The sequence below is a fragment of the Hippichthys cyanospilos genome, chromosome 19 (assembly GCF_059441005.1).
Source record: "Hippichthys cyanospilos isolate Australia breed blue-spotted pipefish chromosome 19, RoL_Hcya_1.0, whole genome shotgun sequence".
Lineage (NCBI taxonomy): Eukaryota > Metazoa > Chordata > Actinopteri > Syngnathiformes > Syngnathidae > Hippichthys > Hippichthys cyanospilos.
In genome coordinates this window covers 9,517,009-9,529,750 of record NC_142387.1, presented here as the reverse complement: position 1 = coordinate 9,529,750, position 12,742 = coordinate 9,517,009, and the positions used below count along the sequence as shown (strand labels likewise).

At 37.7% G+C, this 12,742-nt stretch overlaps 1 protein-coding gene and 1 long non-coding RNA gene across 9 annotated transcripts in view; one reads left to right on the top strand and one right to left on the bottom strand.

Moving 5' to 3' along the window:
* Nucleotides 1-48: 48 nt before the first annotated feature.
* LOC148407832 (uncharacterized) lies at nt 49-1,563 on the top strand. Its single transcript, XR_015863642.1, has 2 exons — nt 49-141; nt 1,126-1,563. It is a non-coding gene; the product is annotated as an uncharacterized LOC148407832 (long non-coding RNA).
* Nucleotides 1,564-1,977: 414 nt separating this feature from the next.
* The window catches only part of LOC148407831 (uncharacterized), a 62,415-nt gene continuing 51,650 nt past the window's right edge, over nt 1,978-12,742 (bottom strand). For 5 of the 8 annotated variants that reach the window (XM_088401489.1, XM_088401495.1, XM_088401497.1 and 2 more), the window contains 7 exons: nt 10,610-10,914; nt 9,725-9,781; nt 9,094-9,186; nt 8,114-8,195; nt 7,881-7,993; nt 5,911-6,088; nt 1,978-5,064 (listed from right to left, as the gene is read on the bottom strand). In XM_088401489.1, the coding sequence (XP_088257615.1) occupies nt 5,057-5,064; nt 5,911-6,088; nt 7,881-7,993; nt 8,114-8,195; nt 9,094-9,186; nt 9,725-9,781; nt 10,610-10,914 (836 nt within the window). In that variant the 3' untranslated portion in view covers nt 1,978-5,056. The remainder of the gene's footprint in view (nt 5,065-5,910; nt 6,089-7,880; nt 7,994-8,113; nt 8,196-9,093; nt 9,187-9,724; nt 9,782-10,609; nt 10,915-12,742) is intronic. The other 3 variants (XM_088401490.1, XM_088401493.1, XM_088401491.1) reach the window with 3 other exon arrangements.

The window sequence follows — 12,742 nt, the reverse complement described above, 5'->3', positions numbered from 1 at the left end:
TAGGAGCGAGCGACATAGTGTCGGATTGGTTAGCAGAAATTGAGAAATCCCTGGTATTGTTTGCAGACCTGCTCAGGTGCTCATGCTGCCTCCCACTGTGCAAATACATGCATGCTAGGTTAATTGAAGACTCTAAACTGAGTATGTGGCATCAATGTTGGTTAGAATTGAAAAAAGGCTGACTATAACAGCACCAAAGTTAAGAGACCCATACCAAACCTAGATCCTCTGGGTTCTTTTTTTGTGTTCAGTTCATATTCTTATGAGTACGGTGCAATTCCACAATTGACCACTAGATGAGACACACTATTTGTACAGTACTGTTTGGTTTAACTGTAGAAAGTTCGGTGTTTTAGCTTATGACAAGAGCAGCGTCGGGCGACCTCTAGCGTCCATGTATGGCATTCAGAGCTGACATGTTCCGCGTACTCTGGAAAGATCACAATAAAAGGGAGACAACTTATTTTGCCATTTTCGGCAAAAAAAAAAAAAACAAAAAAAAAAAAAACACTTGGATTAGGTGTTTTAAAAAAAAAATCATAAGTACATTTCAAAACACTTTCCCATTCTTAGTCTACTGAAAACGACATCACCTATGCTCACGACTCGAGTAACGACCAATCACGGCTGCCCTGTCGGTCAGGTGACATTCACAAGCTGAGCCGTGATTGGTCATTACCTGAGCCTTCAGCACAGTGTTGCCATTTTCAGTTGAATCCAAGTAGAAACATTTTAAAATTTACTAATTGAACATGAAAAACAATTTGCTCATCCAATTATTTATTGAGAATAATTTACTTTTTAATGCTGAAAATGGCTATACAAGTGGACAAGCTAACAATTTAAGTGCTTTTAATGCTATGTACATTACTCTTGTTTAATCCATTCCTTTTCCTTTGAATGTGATTGATTTATAAAACAACCTTCACAACAATTTAAGTGCTGTAATATGAATCAAAAAGAGTGAATAACAACCAGCCAAATAAAAATGGATCTTTCATGCGTGTGGACTTAACTTGCAGTGATTGATTTCAAACATGCCCACACTGCATTTCAGTAATCCTTAATTCCTTCAAACCTGCGAAAGAATACCACCCGAAATGTAATTGAAACTTCTCATTTCAGTTCCAGTGCAAGCCATGCATTCGAGCATCTCTCTTCTTGACAATGGATTTGTGGTGTGCACCCTTAGGGAGCGAGGCTCCTTTCTCCTCCTCACAGACTGTACGCTGCCCTCCTGGCGCTACCCGCTGTCAGAACCTTCTCCCCACTTCGAGGACTTTGTTCCAACCCTCAGCCCTTTGCACCTTCCTGTGGTGGCATCTTCTTCCTTGGGGTGGCCATGGGTTACTCAGCTGTGGCACCTAAACCTTCCTCCTGTTTTAAGGACAAATTCACCTACTTTGCGTTGGAATTGATGTCAATTTGGGCTGGTGTGTGTGGAGTCTCCATGGTGGTCTAGATTTGGTGCAGGTTATGGCTGCCCCCTCCTTTTGTGAGCAACTCACCTGGATGAGTTCAGCATATAAATCACAGTTAATGCAATAAATATTTTGCACAGTGTTTATGTGGACACTTTGTGTAGTTTGGTAGGTACTCACAAGACCCATTAATTTGCCTCTTGGAGTCGGCTATCTTCAAACCTTTGGCGCCATCACCAGTACACATTTCCAGACGGCATGTGCGTCTCTTCTATTCCTGTTTTTATACAATATTTATGTCCACATGCATTTCAAATAAATATCAAGCACCACAAAAAGTGGATTTCAAACTCACTTGATCCCATTTTGCCATTGTACAACACGACCAACATGACAAAAAAAAAACAATCCCACCTAGAAATCAAGTTTTAAAATCTCACCAGTAGTTAACTAATTCAACCATTCCAGATCTTTTTTTATCCCGAAAAAAAAAATTCTCTATACTGCGCCGTGTACTCTAAAAAAAAAAAAAAATGGACAAAAATAGACACTACCATTTTCATTTAATGTTTAATTGTCACATCACTAATTAACAGCTAGTCACAATAAACACTTTTATTTTTCCAAACCAGAAAAAATTCAAATAAACAGAAAAAAAAGTAAGCGACACAAAAACAAGGAGGTTCTGTCAATGACATGAAGTACGTCTACTGAACACATCCTATTATTTTGTCAACATGCTCTGCAGGTTTACGACAGCTATTTAGGAGCTATTAGGTTTGCACTCAATCACGGCAGCTTTTTTTTGCACAAGCCAAACCTACACAGCTAAGTTAGTTGGTTTGAACCATGAACTGATTTCAAATTGGAACGCTACATGGTTATCTGATATGTAATCCATTCAATCTGTTGAGGTCAAATTGTTGCGCAATAGGGATGGGCATTTTCCCCAACTTTGTCATTTAGCTTTTTTTTTTTTTTTAACTAACAAATGACACCCCAAAAACCACATTTTGACTTCTTTTAAACTTCAATATTGGTTGCTAAACTGTGAAACCAAAAACTAAAACTCATTTAACACAATTATAATAGTAACATGCCCATCCCTATTCTAACGTTTGTGAATAAATTATGATTCATTTTTTAATATCTTCAACCATGAGAGCATGCCGGCTGTGAGGTTACAGGAACACAATGATAAATACATTAAAAAAAAAAAAAGTCGATCAATATGTCTAAGACATTCTTTCACTTCGAGGGCCCCTTTCAAAAGAAAAAGGCTTAACATTTTATAACAGTAAATTCCGCCGAATAAATCGTTTAAACTGTTACGATAAAGCATCCTTCCCATTTGGAAACCAAGGTACGAGTCGACCATTGCTGTTGGTGTTGTTCGTTTCTTTTTTTTTTTCTGAGAGAGCATCAGCAATAAAATACCTATATACATCTGTGTGCAGTCTCATAATAGCATGTAGCCAAAACAAAAACATCCGTCCAAACAAATGAACAATCGGGGTACAGGCAATGCTAAAATATGGAGGGGGAAATCTGTTCCAAATGAATGGAACTGTTTTTAAAACTTAGAAAGGAAACGTTCTGATGTGTGTTAATTTGTTTGCTAATGTTTGTCCATATCATCAAGAAAATAACACATTTTTGGTAAACCTGTTGAAAATTGAGCGAGTCCACTTTATATATATATATATATATATATATATATATATATATATATATATATATATATATATATATATATATATATATATATATGTATATCCAAGAGTTAAATTGCAGAGTTTGTGCCAAACATTCAAGGGATTATTTTCAAAACAAAATCCAGGAGTGTTTAGATGAATGGATTCACCTTTGGCACAAAATTTAAGATATTTTTAAAACTTTCAATATATATCTTTTTTTGGTGACAAATCCCTTTTTAATCCCAAAGACAAGTATCGTCAATTCAACAGTTTTAATTTTATTTATTTGGGGGGGAGGTTAATGCCACTAAAATTGCTCAAAACTATATCCTTTGAGCCATTATCACACTAATTTTTTTTTATTTTTTTTGCAATGGCTAAGAAGAAAACAAATGACAATCAGAAACTGAACTTACACACATTTGTAGCAAAAAAACAAGTCACATTTGAGTGCACATTGAGTACTTCAATTATTAACAGTGGTTAACTTCAATGTATAACAATTACAATGATTAAAATGCTGCTTAAACATGAATAACATGTTACAACGTTTGTTAGCTCCCAACACTTTGCATGGAACAAAAGTATTTGAAATCTAAACGAATTCGAGATGGATTTGCGGTGGACCTGAACGGTTACCAAAAAATAATGGAATTAATTCCTCGTATTACTGTAAGTAAACCAGACAGGCAATAGGTGCTTGCTACCCATGTTTGATGGATGAATTTTAGGGCTTTTACTGCCCCCAAGTGGACAAAAATATAAACTCAACGCAACAAATGACCAAATACTATTATTAAAACTGCAGCGAGGGCTTGCTCATTTCGAGGACAGCAAAAGAAGCTAATAAACCAATAAACACAAAAAAAATTACTCAGAATTAAGAGCTAATACGTGTTCTACTCAAAACATGGCGCCACTTGTTTTAAGTCTCCCGTTTGTCTGAAGTAGTCCAATTTAATCCTGGAACTAAAAATGTAAAACCGAATCTACTACTCCTTTGTGTCCCTCACCGAGGAAAAAATAGAAAGTAAAGCTTTTGAGTCTTAATGCATTTAGCTGTGGATTCAAATGAAATTACATGCTGCTATTTCCGCCGGTTTAGACAGCACATTCAGGCTACTTCTTGGATTACTGCAGTTTACAAAAAACGTAGTCATCAGAGGCACGTACGTCTCGCAACAACCTTCCTCATCCCCCTGCGAATTGCTATCATAAAACTCCCAACTACCGCAACCCTAAAATATATCCAGAAACGACACTTTCCTCTTAACGCCTTCGATATTTCACCTTCGCTTTGTGCCCTAATTTAAAAAAAGATGCCAAATAACGTGTGCTTTTCGTTTAAAAAAAAAAAAAAAAGTGAACCAGGACTCTGAGACCTAATGTTGCATCTATGTCAAGAAACTTCAAATAACAAATAAATAAGCCATGTTAGAAATAAAAAGGTAAGAGGTAATCAACGCGATTAGAAAGGACCCCATCAAAAGCTACTTTTTAGGGTTGCCACTCATAACACTATCACAAAGAGAGTTAAACAGTCTAAAATGTTGTTTTTTTTCCCGTGTGTGTGTACGCTATGCCAGCTTGTTTATTTTTCTAAGCTAGAGTGAAAGTGGAAGGAAACAAATGAGTTGTTACACTTAAGTCGCGATATGAGAGTGTTGGTTATTGAGGCCATCTTAGACACTGTACGGATATGGGTTGTGGCGCACACTACAAAAGGAACCTGGGTGGGGGGCTGGGGGGGGGCTCTGTTGTCATCAGGACGAGCAGGTGATGATGTCGGCGCCGTGGTCCGTGCGAGAGCGAGCCTTCTCGCGGAAGTTGAGCTTGAAAAACTCAATCTGCGGCAGAAATGTTGGAAAGAAAAAGGAGGAGGAGTTTGACAAGAAAGGGGAGGGGGAATGAGATGAGGAGGACAGAGGGACAGCAGAATTAAATGCCTGAAAAATAAGAAGTCAAAACATATTGGGTGTGATCAGCTATGTGCGACTGCCACCGGAAGCATAAAACAAAGATATGCAGTTTTTGGCATCTGGATAAAAACAGAAACGACATTTTTTTTGTTTTTTGATAGTGAAAACCAATTATAAATACACAAGACCAAATAACACATTTCCACCTATTAATGATCAAAATGTTATTTTTGAAAATAATTTTCAGTTTGCTGACATAGTTTGACCGCCGCTCAACGGTATGTTGCAAAACTCGCAGGAAAATCAATGTAATAAAATCTGTTAAATTGCATCTCAAAATATCTAGTTATAATGGTTTTATATGGTCCAAAATTTGGACTGAATATTTTTGTACACAAAATCTTGCATGCCCAGCTACAATCAGATAGAAATGTCAGAATCGTTGCATTTTGAATTTTTACGTTTTAATCATCTGCTGGAAATTTCAGCACCCTAGTGTTTTTCTCCTCCACTGATTCTTTTATGATGTCATAAAAAAAAAAAATCAATGAAATTTCCATAATTTGTAACAATGCCACAAGGATTAAACTGTCTCTGAAAAGTTATCCTACTACTCCAAGTTCTGCTTCCACCAAGAACTTCAAAATAAAAGCATAACAAGGCGTTCGTTTCCATACAAGATTTGGTATGATAATGTTTATTTTGAAGCGTTGGCTGGCCTCCTCACCACGAAAATCTCGTCCCTTCCCAAACACACAATGATGGTAGATATTGCAATGTGTACCGCCAGGACCTCAGAGTTAGCAAACCCCCAAATCAGAGCAGATTGCATCTGCAATCACCTTCCAAAGCGAAATTTGGCGTCTGACTTACTTGTCTCTGGGATGTGGGCAACCAGCGCCTGGGGCTCCTGGAGCCCCTCGCTATCACAGGGGGCCGCATCCTTCAGCCCATTCTCATGGGCAGCAGGGCTCCCCACCTGCCCAGACTCTGGGCCGAGGGCTAGGGACGGTGTCCCCGCACCCTCCCCTGCCTCCTGGGGCCCCTCAGCCTAGAAACACATAGCAGGGTGTGTCATTCCAATGGGGATGGGAAAACCTGGCTCCAAATCCTATTTTCCCGCACTGGCAAAATGCCATCAGTTTCCCAACAGAGGAAAGATAGGAGATGTATCAAATCGTCCAAGCAGACGTTGGTGTCTTTTGAAAAACTTGAACGGATCTGGAGCCAGACCGCACTGGTGAAGGATGGACAAGAACAGTCGAAACTAAATAAAGAATAGGATACAAACTGAACAAAAATGAATTGTAAATAAGACAAATTATAGATGGGGAGAAGTGCAAAATAATTCCTCAGTACAAAAATGAATTGTAAATAAGACAAATTATAGATGGGGAGAGGTGCAAAATAATTCCTCGGTTCATTGACTTTATCCCAACCCAAAGTATTATCGCTCTGGTGTTATTTAATTTTAGGTATAATCATGATAAAATATCTTTAGAATCAATTTTTATTCCAATTATTTAATTGAATAATCCAATTATCTGATAGCATTTCATTTTGCATGAACGTGTATTGCAAATCCAATTACCTATTTTTATTATTCTTATTGTTTCGTAAAAAACAGCAACAACAATGAAGCAATGAATGTTGTACTTGCCAAACTTTTTAAAAACACATTCTCTTACTTGTTCGGTCATCGTTTTCTAAGGTAAAAGTAGACTTTTGCATTTTAAACATTTTGTTTAAACACAAAAAACAATCTTAAAATCTACTTTCATGAAAGGAATCAGTGAATAATCAGTGCTCAGAAGCTGAAATCAGAAGATCTGGACAATTTCAAGATAAACAATAGCTGTAAACGATGACTTGATGATTTAAATATTTTATTTTACAGACTCTATACTATGGCATCAAGCAATAATATAAAACTATAATAACAACGATAAAAACAAACTACTTATTTATAGCGACCCCATAACTCTGTGGCTAATTTTCCTCATTTTTGAAATTATAGGTGAAGTGGAGACAGAAAGGTCATTCAAGCATCATATTATATAATCACATATAATGAACCTATGATATCACAAAACATTGCAAAAATAGATTTCAAATAATGTCTGAAAATAGCCCAAAATGCCTATTCTTAGCTTTTGACTGTGCGTGAGCGTGCAGGACGAGACTCCAAAAATGTGTTGATGACAACGTGAGAAAAAAACAAAGTACAAAATACATGATCATGCAGTGATAATGACGCGCACATGAACTGTTGTAGGCTGAGGGGACAGGTTAAATAACATGATAACCAACAGGTCATTTTATAACTTGATCTTATGATTATCAAGTGTTATTTGCACGTGCTTGCTTAAAAAAATGTTTGTATTCTGATGTCTATTTTTTTGCAGGGGAAAAGCAACTCAACACCATATAAGTATGCACTATTAAAATGAGAGGTAGATATGAGGAAACAAAGTTTATAACAGTAAGTGGACCAATAACAATAACGCTATGATGAGTGGCAGCTGTAATGATATGAATATTCCACAATTATTCATTAAATGGCTAATTGTTGCTGATTACAACTCAGATGAATGTGTAGTAAATCAGGCAAAAGAGAAACTCAATTTTTGACAAAACCGAATAACAATGTCGCAATATGTCAAAATATGAACAGCATTGATAAGGAATTTATAAATCATTCTGATTGAGCCGGTAAATAAAGGTATATGTCCATTCATGGATTAAAAAAAAATATATTAAAAAAGCAAGAAAAGTTGAAAATGTACATTCAAAGTTTAAAGAAGGTCAAAGTTGAACCGTAAAGGTTGCATTTGTATACTCACTTTGACACTTCCTCCACCAGGTGAATGGCTCACATTGTCCATAGAACCCACTTTGGACTGCGCTTTTTCCCTAAAGTTGATTTTGTGAGACTCAATCTTAATGTCGCCACCACCTGCAGCACAAACGCGTAATGACTGAGGATATTCCACAACAATGGGGATTATACATTTTGTTCAAAGCCAACAAAGCTTCCCCTTGATATTTCTTTTGAAAAGAACCATTTGTGGCTCACCAGGCTTATGCTTGATGTTGTCCTTGGAGCCGCACTTTGACGTCACTTTACTTAGATCGACCTTCTTGTTGAGAATCTGCACCTATTAAATATTACACAAGACATTTTAATTGTCAGCATTTTGTAAAGATATTTTTGGGGGGGGTGTATTTAGAATTATTCTCATTTAAAGACATGTATTATTAATGATCACGTTTACACAGAAAGTGGGAGAAGGTTGATGTTAGTGTTGATAGTATGAAGCAGCTAAAGGCATCATTGTAGTCCCAAAGGTCAACTAAGGAAGGTCCCGATCAAGTTTGGGACACAAATTAAATCCCTGAAGGCAAATTCCAGAATCGCCACGGTTCTCACTTTAGGAAGGGGGAAAAAAAAAGCCAGAGGAGCCCAGCACTGGTCAAAATCGTTTGTTCTGACTAGGAAAACTTCTTAAAAAAAGAAAAAAAAATACACACCATAATTCCCCAACTATAAGACACACATTTTTGTTTCAAGTGTTGGTGCATCTCATACACGAAAATTAAGTGTGCGTCTTATACACAACTGCATTTTATATTTGGGGAATTACGGTGATGACTCCGTTTTGTGTTCTTTCACTCTAGTCTCTTTTGTTGAGGGCTGACAACGCAAAGTTGAAACAACAACAACAACAACAAAAACCTGATTCATTTGGCCTTTTATTTTGAATACGATGAGAGATGCATGGCCATAGATTAAGAAAAGGGCTTTCCTTTTCTTTTCAAATAAAGAGCAAATGAATTGGAACATGAAGCAACCTATTGCTGAACTGTGTTAAGATGACCCCTTTGATTGGGACACCTCGCTTTTATTTGTTGGCTACACTTGACTTATCAAGTGCTGCATTTTGTGGAAAGGCTTCAAAGTTGTCGGTGTTCGCCACTATCAGTGTACAGCACACTCCATAAGATGTCTTCTAATGACTTTATCAATTTCTCTGCCCCTCTAAACTCTGTACTTACATTCCCTCCACCAGGAACATGCTTCATATTGTCCTTGGAGCCCAAGCGCGCGCCGACGTGACTGAAGTCCAGTTTTTGGGATACTATTTGAACCTACACGGAGCCGACACAGCAAACCGGAGATGGACAGGAGAGCAGCAGCGGGCAGGGAAGGTGAAAAGACAAGAGAGGAAAAAGGGGAAAGAGAAAGAGTAAATAAAAGGTGACCGTCAAAAGTGGGAAAGGACAGGCAGAGGCGGTAAGGTCAGTAGCTCACTAACTATTTTTTGTTTTTCCTTTTGTATTGGCTTTCATATAGTGATTAGACTCATTTGGATACAGTCATTTAACTGCTTTTTTATGTTGTGACTCACATACATGACTCATATGGGCCAAGGTTGAAACAGTGGAATTTTTGTGAGGATCCAACAAGAATAAAAAGTGGGTTAGTAAATTTCGCTGATGATTCTCGATATTCTTTTTGACTTAAAACCTGTAAAGACACTTAAAAAAAGCGGAGAACCGAGACAATAACGGTCTGCAAAGAAAGAGAGTGCAAAATACAGCATACGGCAGAAGATAGGAACACTGTCAATCAGAGCAGAGTGAGGGAAGAAAAGAAGATGGCGGGGTGGATGGCGAAGGAACTCACTTTGACCTGGCTTTTTTCTTTGGAGGCGGGGACCCTGCCCTTAGAGGCAGCTGACACCTGGGGAGACACGCCCACCCCGGGTCAACCACAGGAAGAGGAGGTGGGTGGAGGAGGACCATATCTGATCAACACCTCATTGGCGCAACCTCACTGTGTTCCTACATGTTATTTTTATAATTATAATGTTATCATATCCATATGAAATGGAGGTATATATAGGATGACCCTTCACGTAATTACAAAACTGTTGCGCTACTGTGCTTCTTCCCACAAAGTGACTGATTACTAATTAGCGAGGTCAAAAAAGGGTAAAAGCGAATGACAAGTATGCAGTACTGTAAATGTATTTGAACAACACCACGCAAAATCAATGGCCTCAATATGTATTTTTAATATATATATATATATATATATATTTCTTTTTTTTTGTATGTATGTAGTGGTAAATACACCAGTACTCCTTAACCAAAATGCTTTTATTTCTAAAATAATTACAACTGTCAAAATTAATTGGTTAACCCACAAGTAATCAATTACCAAAACTATAAAAAAAATATTAAAAAAAAGAGCAATATTTTGCGCTATTGTTTAAAATGAAAATTGCCCAAATATTCTGATTTTATGACTCTCAGTCGTAGTTGTTAGCAGAGTTTTGTAGTCTGCCATTAAAGCAGATTGATTATTTTTGGTGTTTAATCAAAATAAGACATTTGCAAAGATTTTCTCTTCCCTTGTGTAAACCACTAACTGAATCGCTTTCAAAAATTTGGGGAGTGCATTCATCCCTCTCCGGTGGCATTGCTTAATTGTTGTTTTTTTCCACTAAACAAAATAAAATGAAAGTTAATTTTTTTTTTTAGAGAATCATTAAAGTATTTAACATACCTTTCCACCCCCCGGCTGGTGCTTAATGTTGTCCGTAGAGCCGATCTTGGAGCGCACATTGTGGATATCGGGAGCCGGGGCGGTGCCGGGGCGCGCCGTGGTCCTCGAGGTGCTGGTCGCGGTGTTAGTTGTGGCGGAGGAGGCGGCCCTGGGAGCGCGAGGTACCATTGGCTTCCTCTCTGTGGCCGCTCCGGCGGTGGTGGAAAGTGTGGCGCTTTTGGGGGCTGCGGGACGCGTGCGAGAGGCGGTGCTTGTGGTGGAGGTGGAGCTGCGCATTGTGGTGCTGGTCCTGGCTTTGGGTTCAGCTACAAATGTGAGAAAAGCAACGGAAATAATAAACTAGAAATAAAGTAAAAAATATTTCTGGTCTTTGTACCTGATTTTTCTGATCACTTTGCAATTTTAATCTGTACATTTGAAAACGGATTATTTCTAGATTCCATTACTTTATTTTTATTTATTGTATGAAGGATTTGAGAGGCAATATGACATCTTTTATTTGCTCTCATGTGACTGTTAATTTTCTAGGCTTGTAGGAATGTTTGCTGTACCATCAATTTCTTGTAAAAATAACATGATGCTGTAAAGTAATTTAATTACAGTTAGTTGTTGCATCAATTATTTCGGTTGTTATTAAATTCCTTCTAGAGGTCAATGATGTTTTTAACTGTGCATTTCTATAAGTTTTGGCTACGGCAATCATATTTAACTGAAACTATTAACAGAAATGTTTGATTTTATGAATATTATTTACATATTTTTGTTAATACAAGTAGTAAATAACTTATCAAAATAGACTCATCGCCACATTTTTTGATTGGACCGGTGAAAGGTTATCATATATATCTCGGCAATTGGCTTAAAAAAATCATCATCGTACACAGAGATTGCCAAAAGAAAATATTTCAAAAAAGAAAAAAAATGTGTGTACTATACGCAACATGGAAACCTAGCTGGAAAATGCGGTATTAAACACATTAAATGTTTTAGGCTCCTCTGTTTAAACCACTGGTTCACTTGCTATATATAAGGTGTGGTACATTTAAATTAATAAATGGACGAATGAATGAATAAATAAATGAAGATACTATTTTTTTCCTATCCTTTATAAATCGAAGTATCGAATGGAGACCGTATTGAATCAGGACTCCGTATCGACAGATCCTCAAAACTGGGTGACTCAGATTCGGGTTAAAAAAAATTTGATCCTCTTGACAGACGAAAAAGAAAATTGGTGAGGAAGACTATAAAACAGACAACACAACACTGAAGAAGTTGCAGGATTTTACCGTGACAATAATCGCCTTCTTCAAACTGCGAGTTTGTGCTATGGTGTGATGTGGCAAGATAGGCACAAAAAAACACCACGCACACTTGAAATTTTCCAAAATACACGTGAGGACGATGCGTTGGATTCATATGAGACAAAAGAAAGCAAAAATGTTAGGAAAAGCCTACTTGAACAGCTGAGATTTATTTCGGAGTCTCATGATGGCGATTGTGTGCCCAGGTATACCCGGTTATACAGGGGTGTGTTTACTTTTGAAATACCGTACATGATCTTATTTATTTATACTTCCCCTTTCTAAAATATTTGATGTGGAAATTAAATCAAATGCTGACATTTGATCAGAGCTGTTTACTTTTTAGCCCCACTATACTTTTCTTGACCATGTAAGCAGCATTTGCATCACGTATAATTTATTCATCCACATCTATTTTGCAGCACGTCTTTAGAATGCTGAGAACTGCAGGAGCAGCCTGGGAGCTGCGTGCATATCTCCAGCTCCTCCTAAGATGTGTTAAATGAAGGAAATCCTCCCCTTGCTTCCACGTTCAAGTGTTATTTGCCTGACTGTAAGTACCGCGGCAGATTAAACGGCTCCGGGCTGTATCAGCAGGAGCTGTGAACTGCTGTCAACGGGAGCGGGACAGTAATCCCTCGCTTGCAGCGGTGGAGGTTTTTAACTTCCAGCGGTAAACTCTTTCACCCCGTTTTCTAAGACTTGCGACATTGTCACGGGTGGGCAGCGCGTATGCTAAATGGCACGCTCTTTGACAGAACACAGCAGAAAGTTCTCAGTCGCGTGTGGGGAATATCATCAACTTTTAAAATACCAAATTTACGTCACT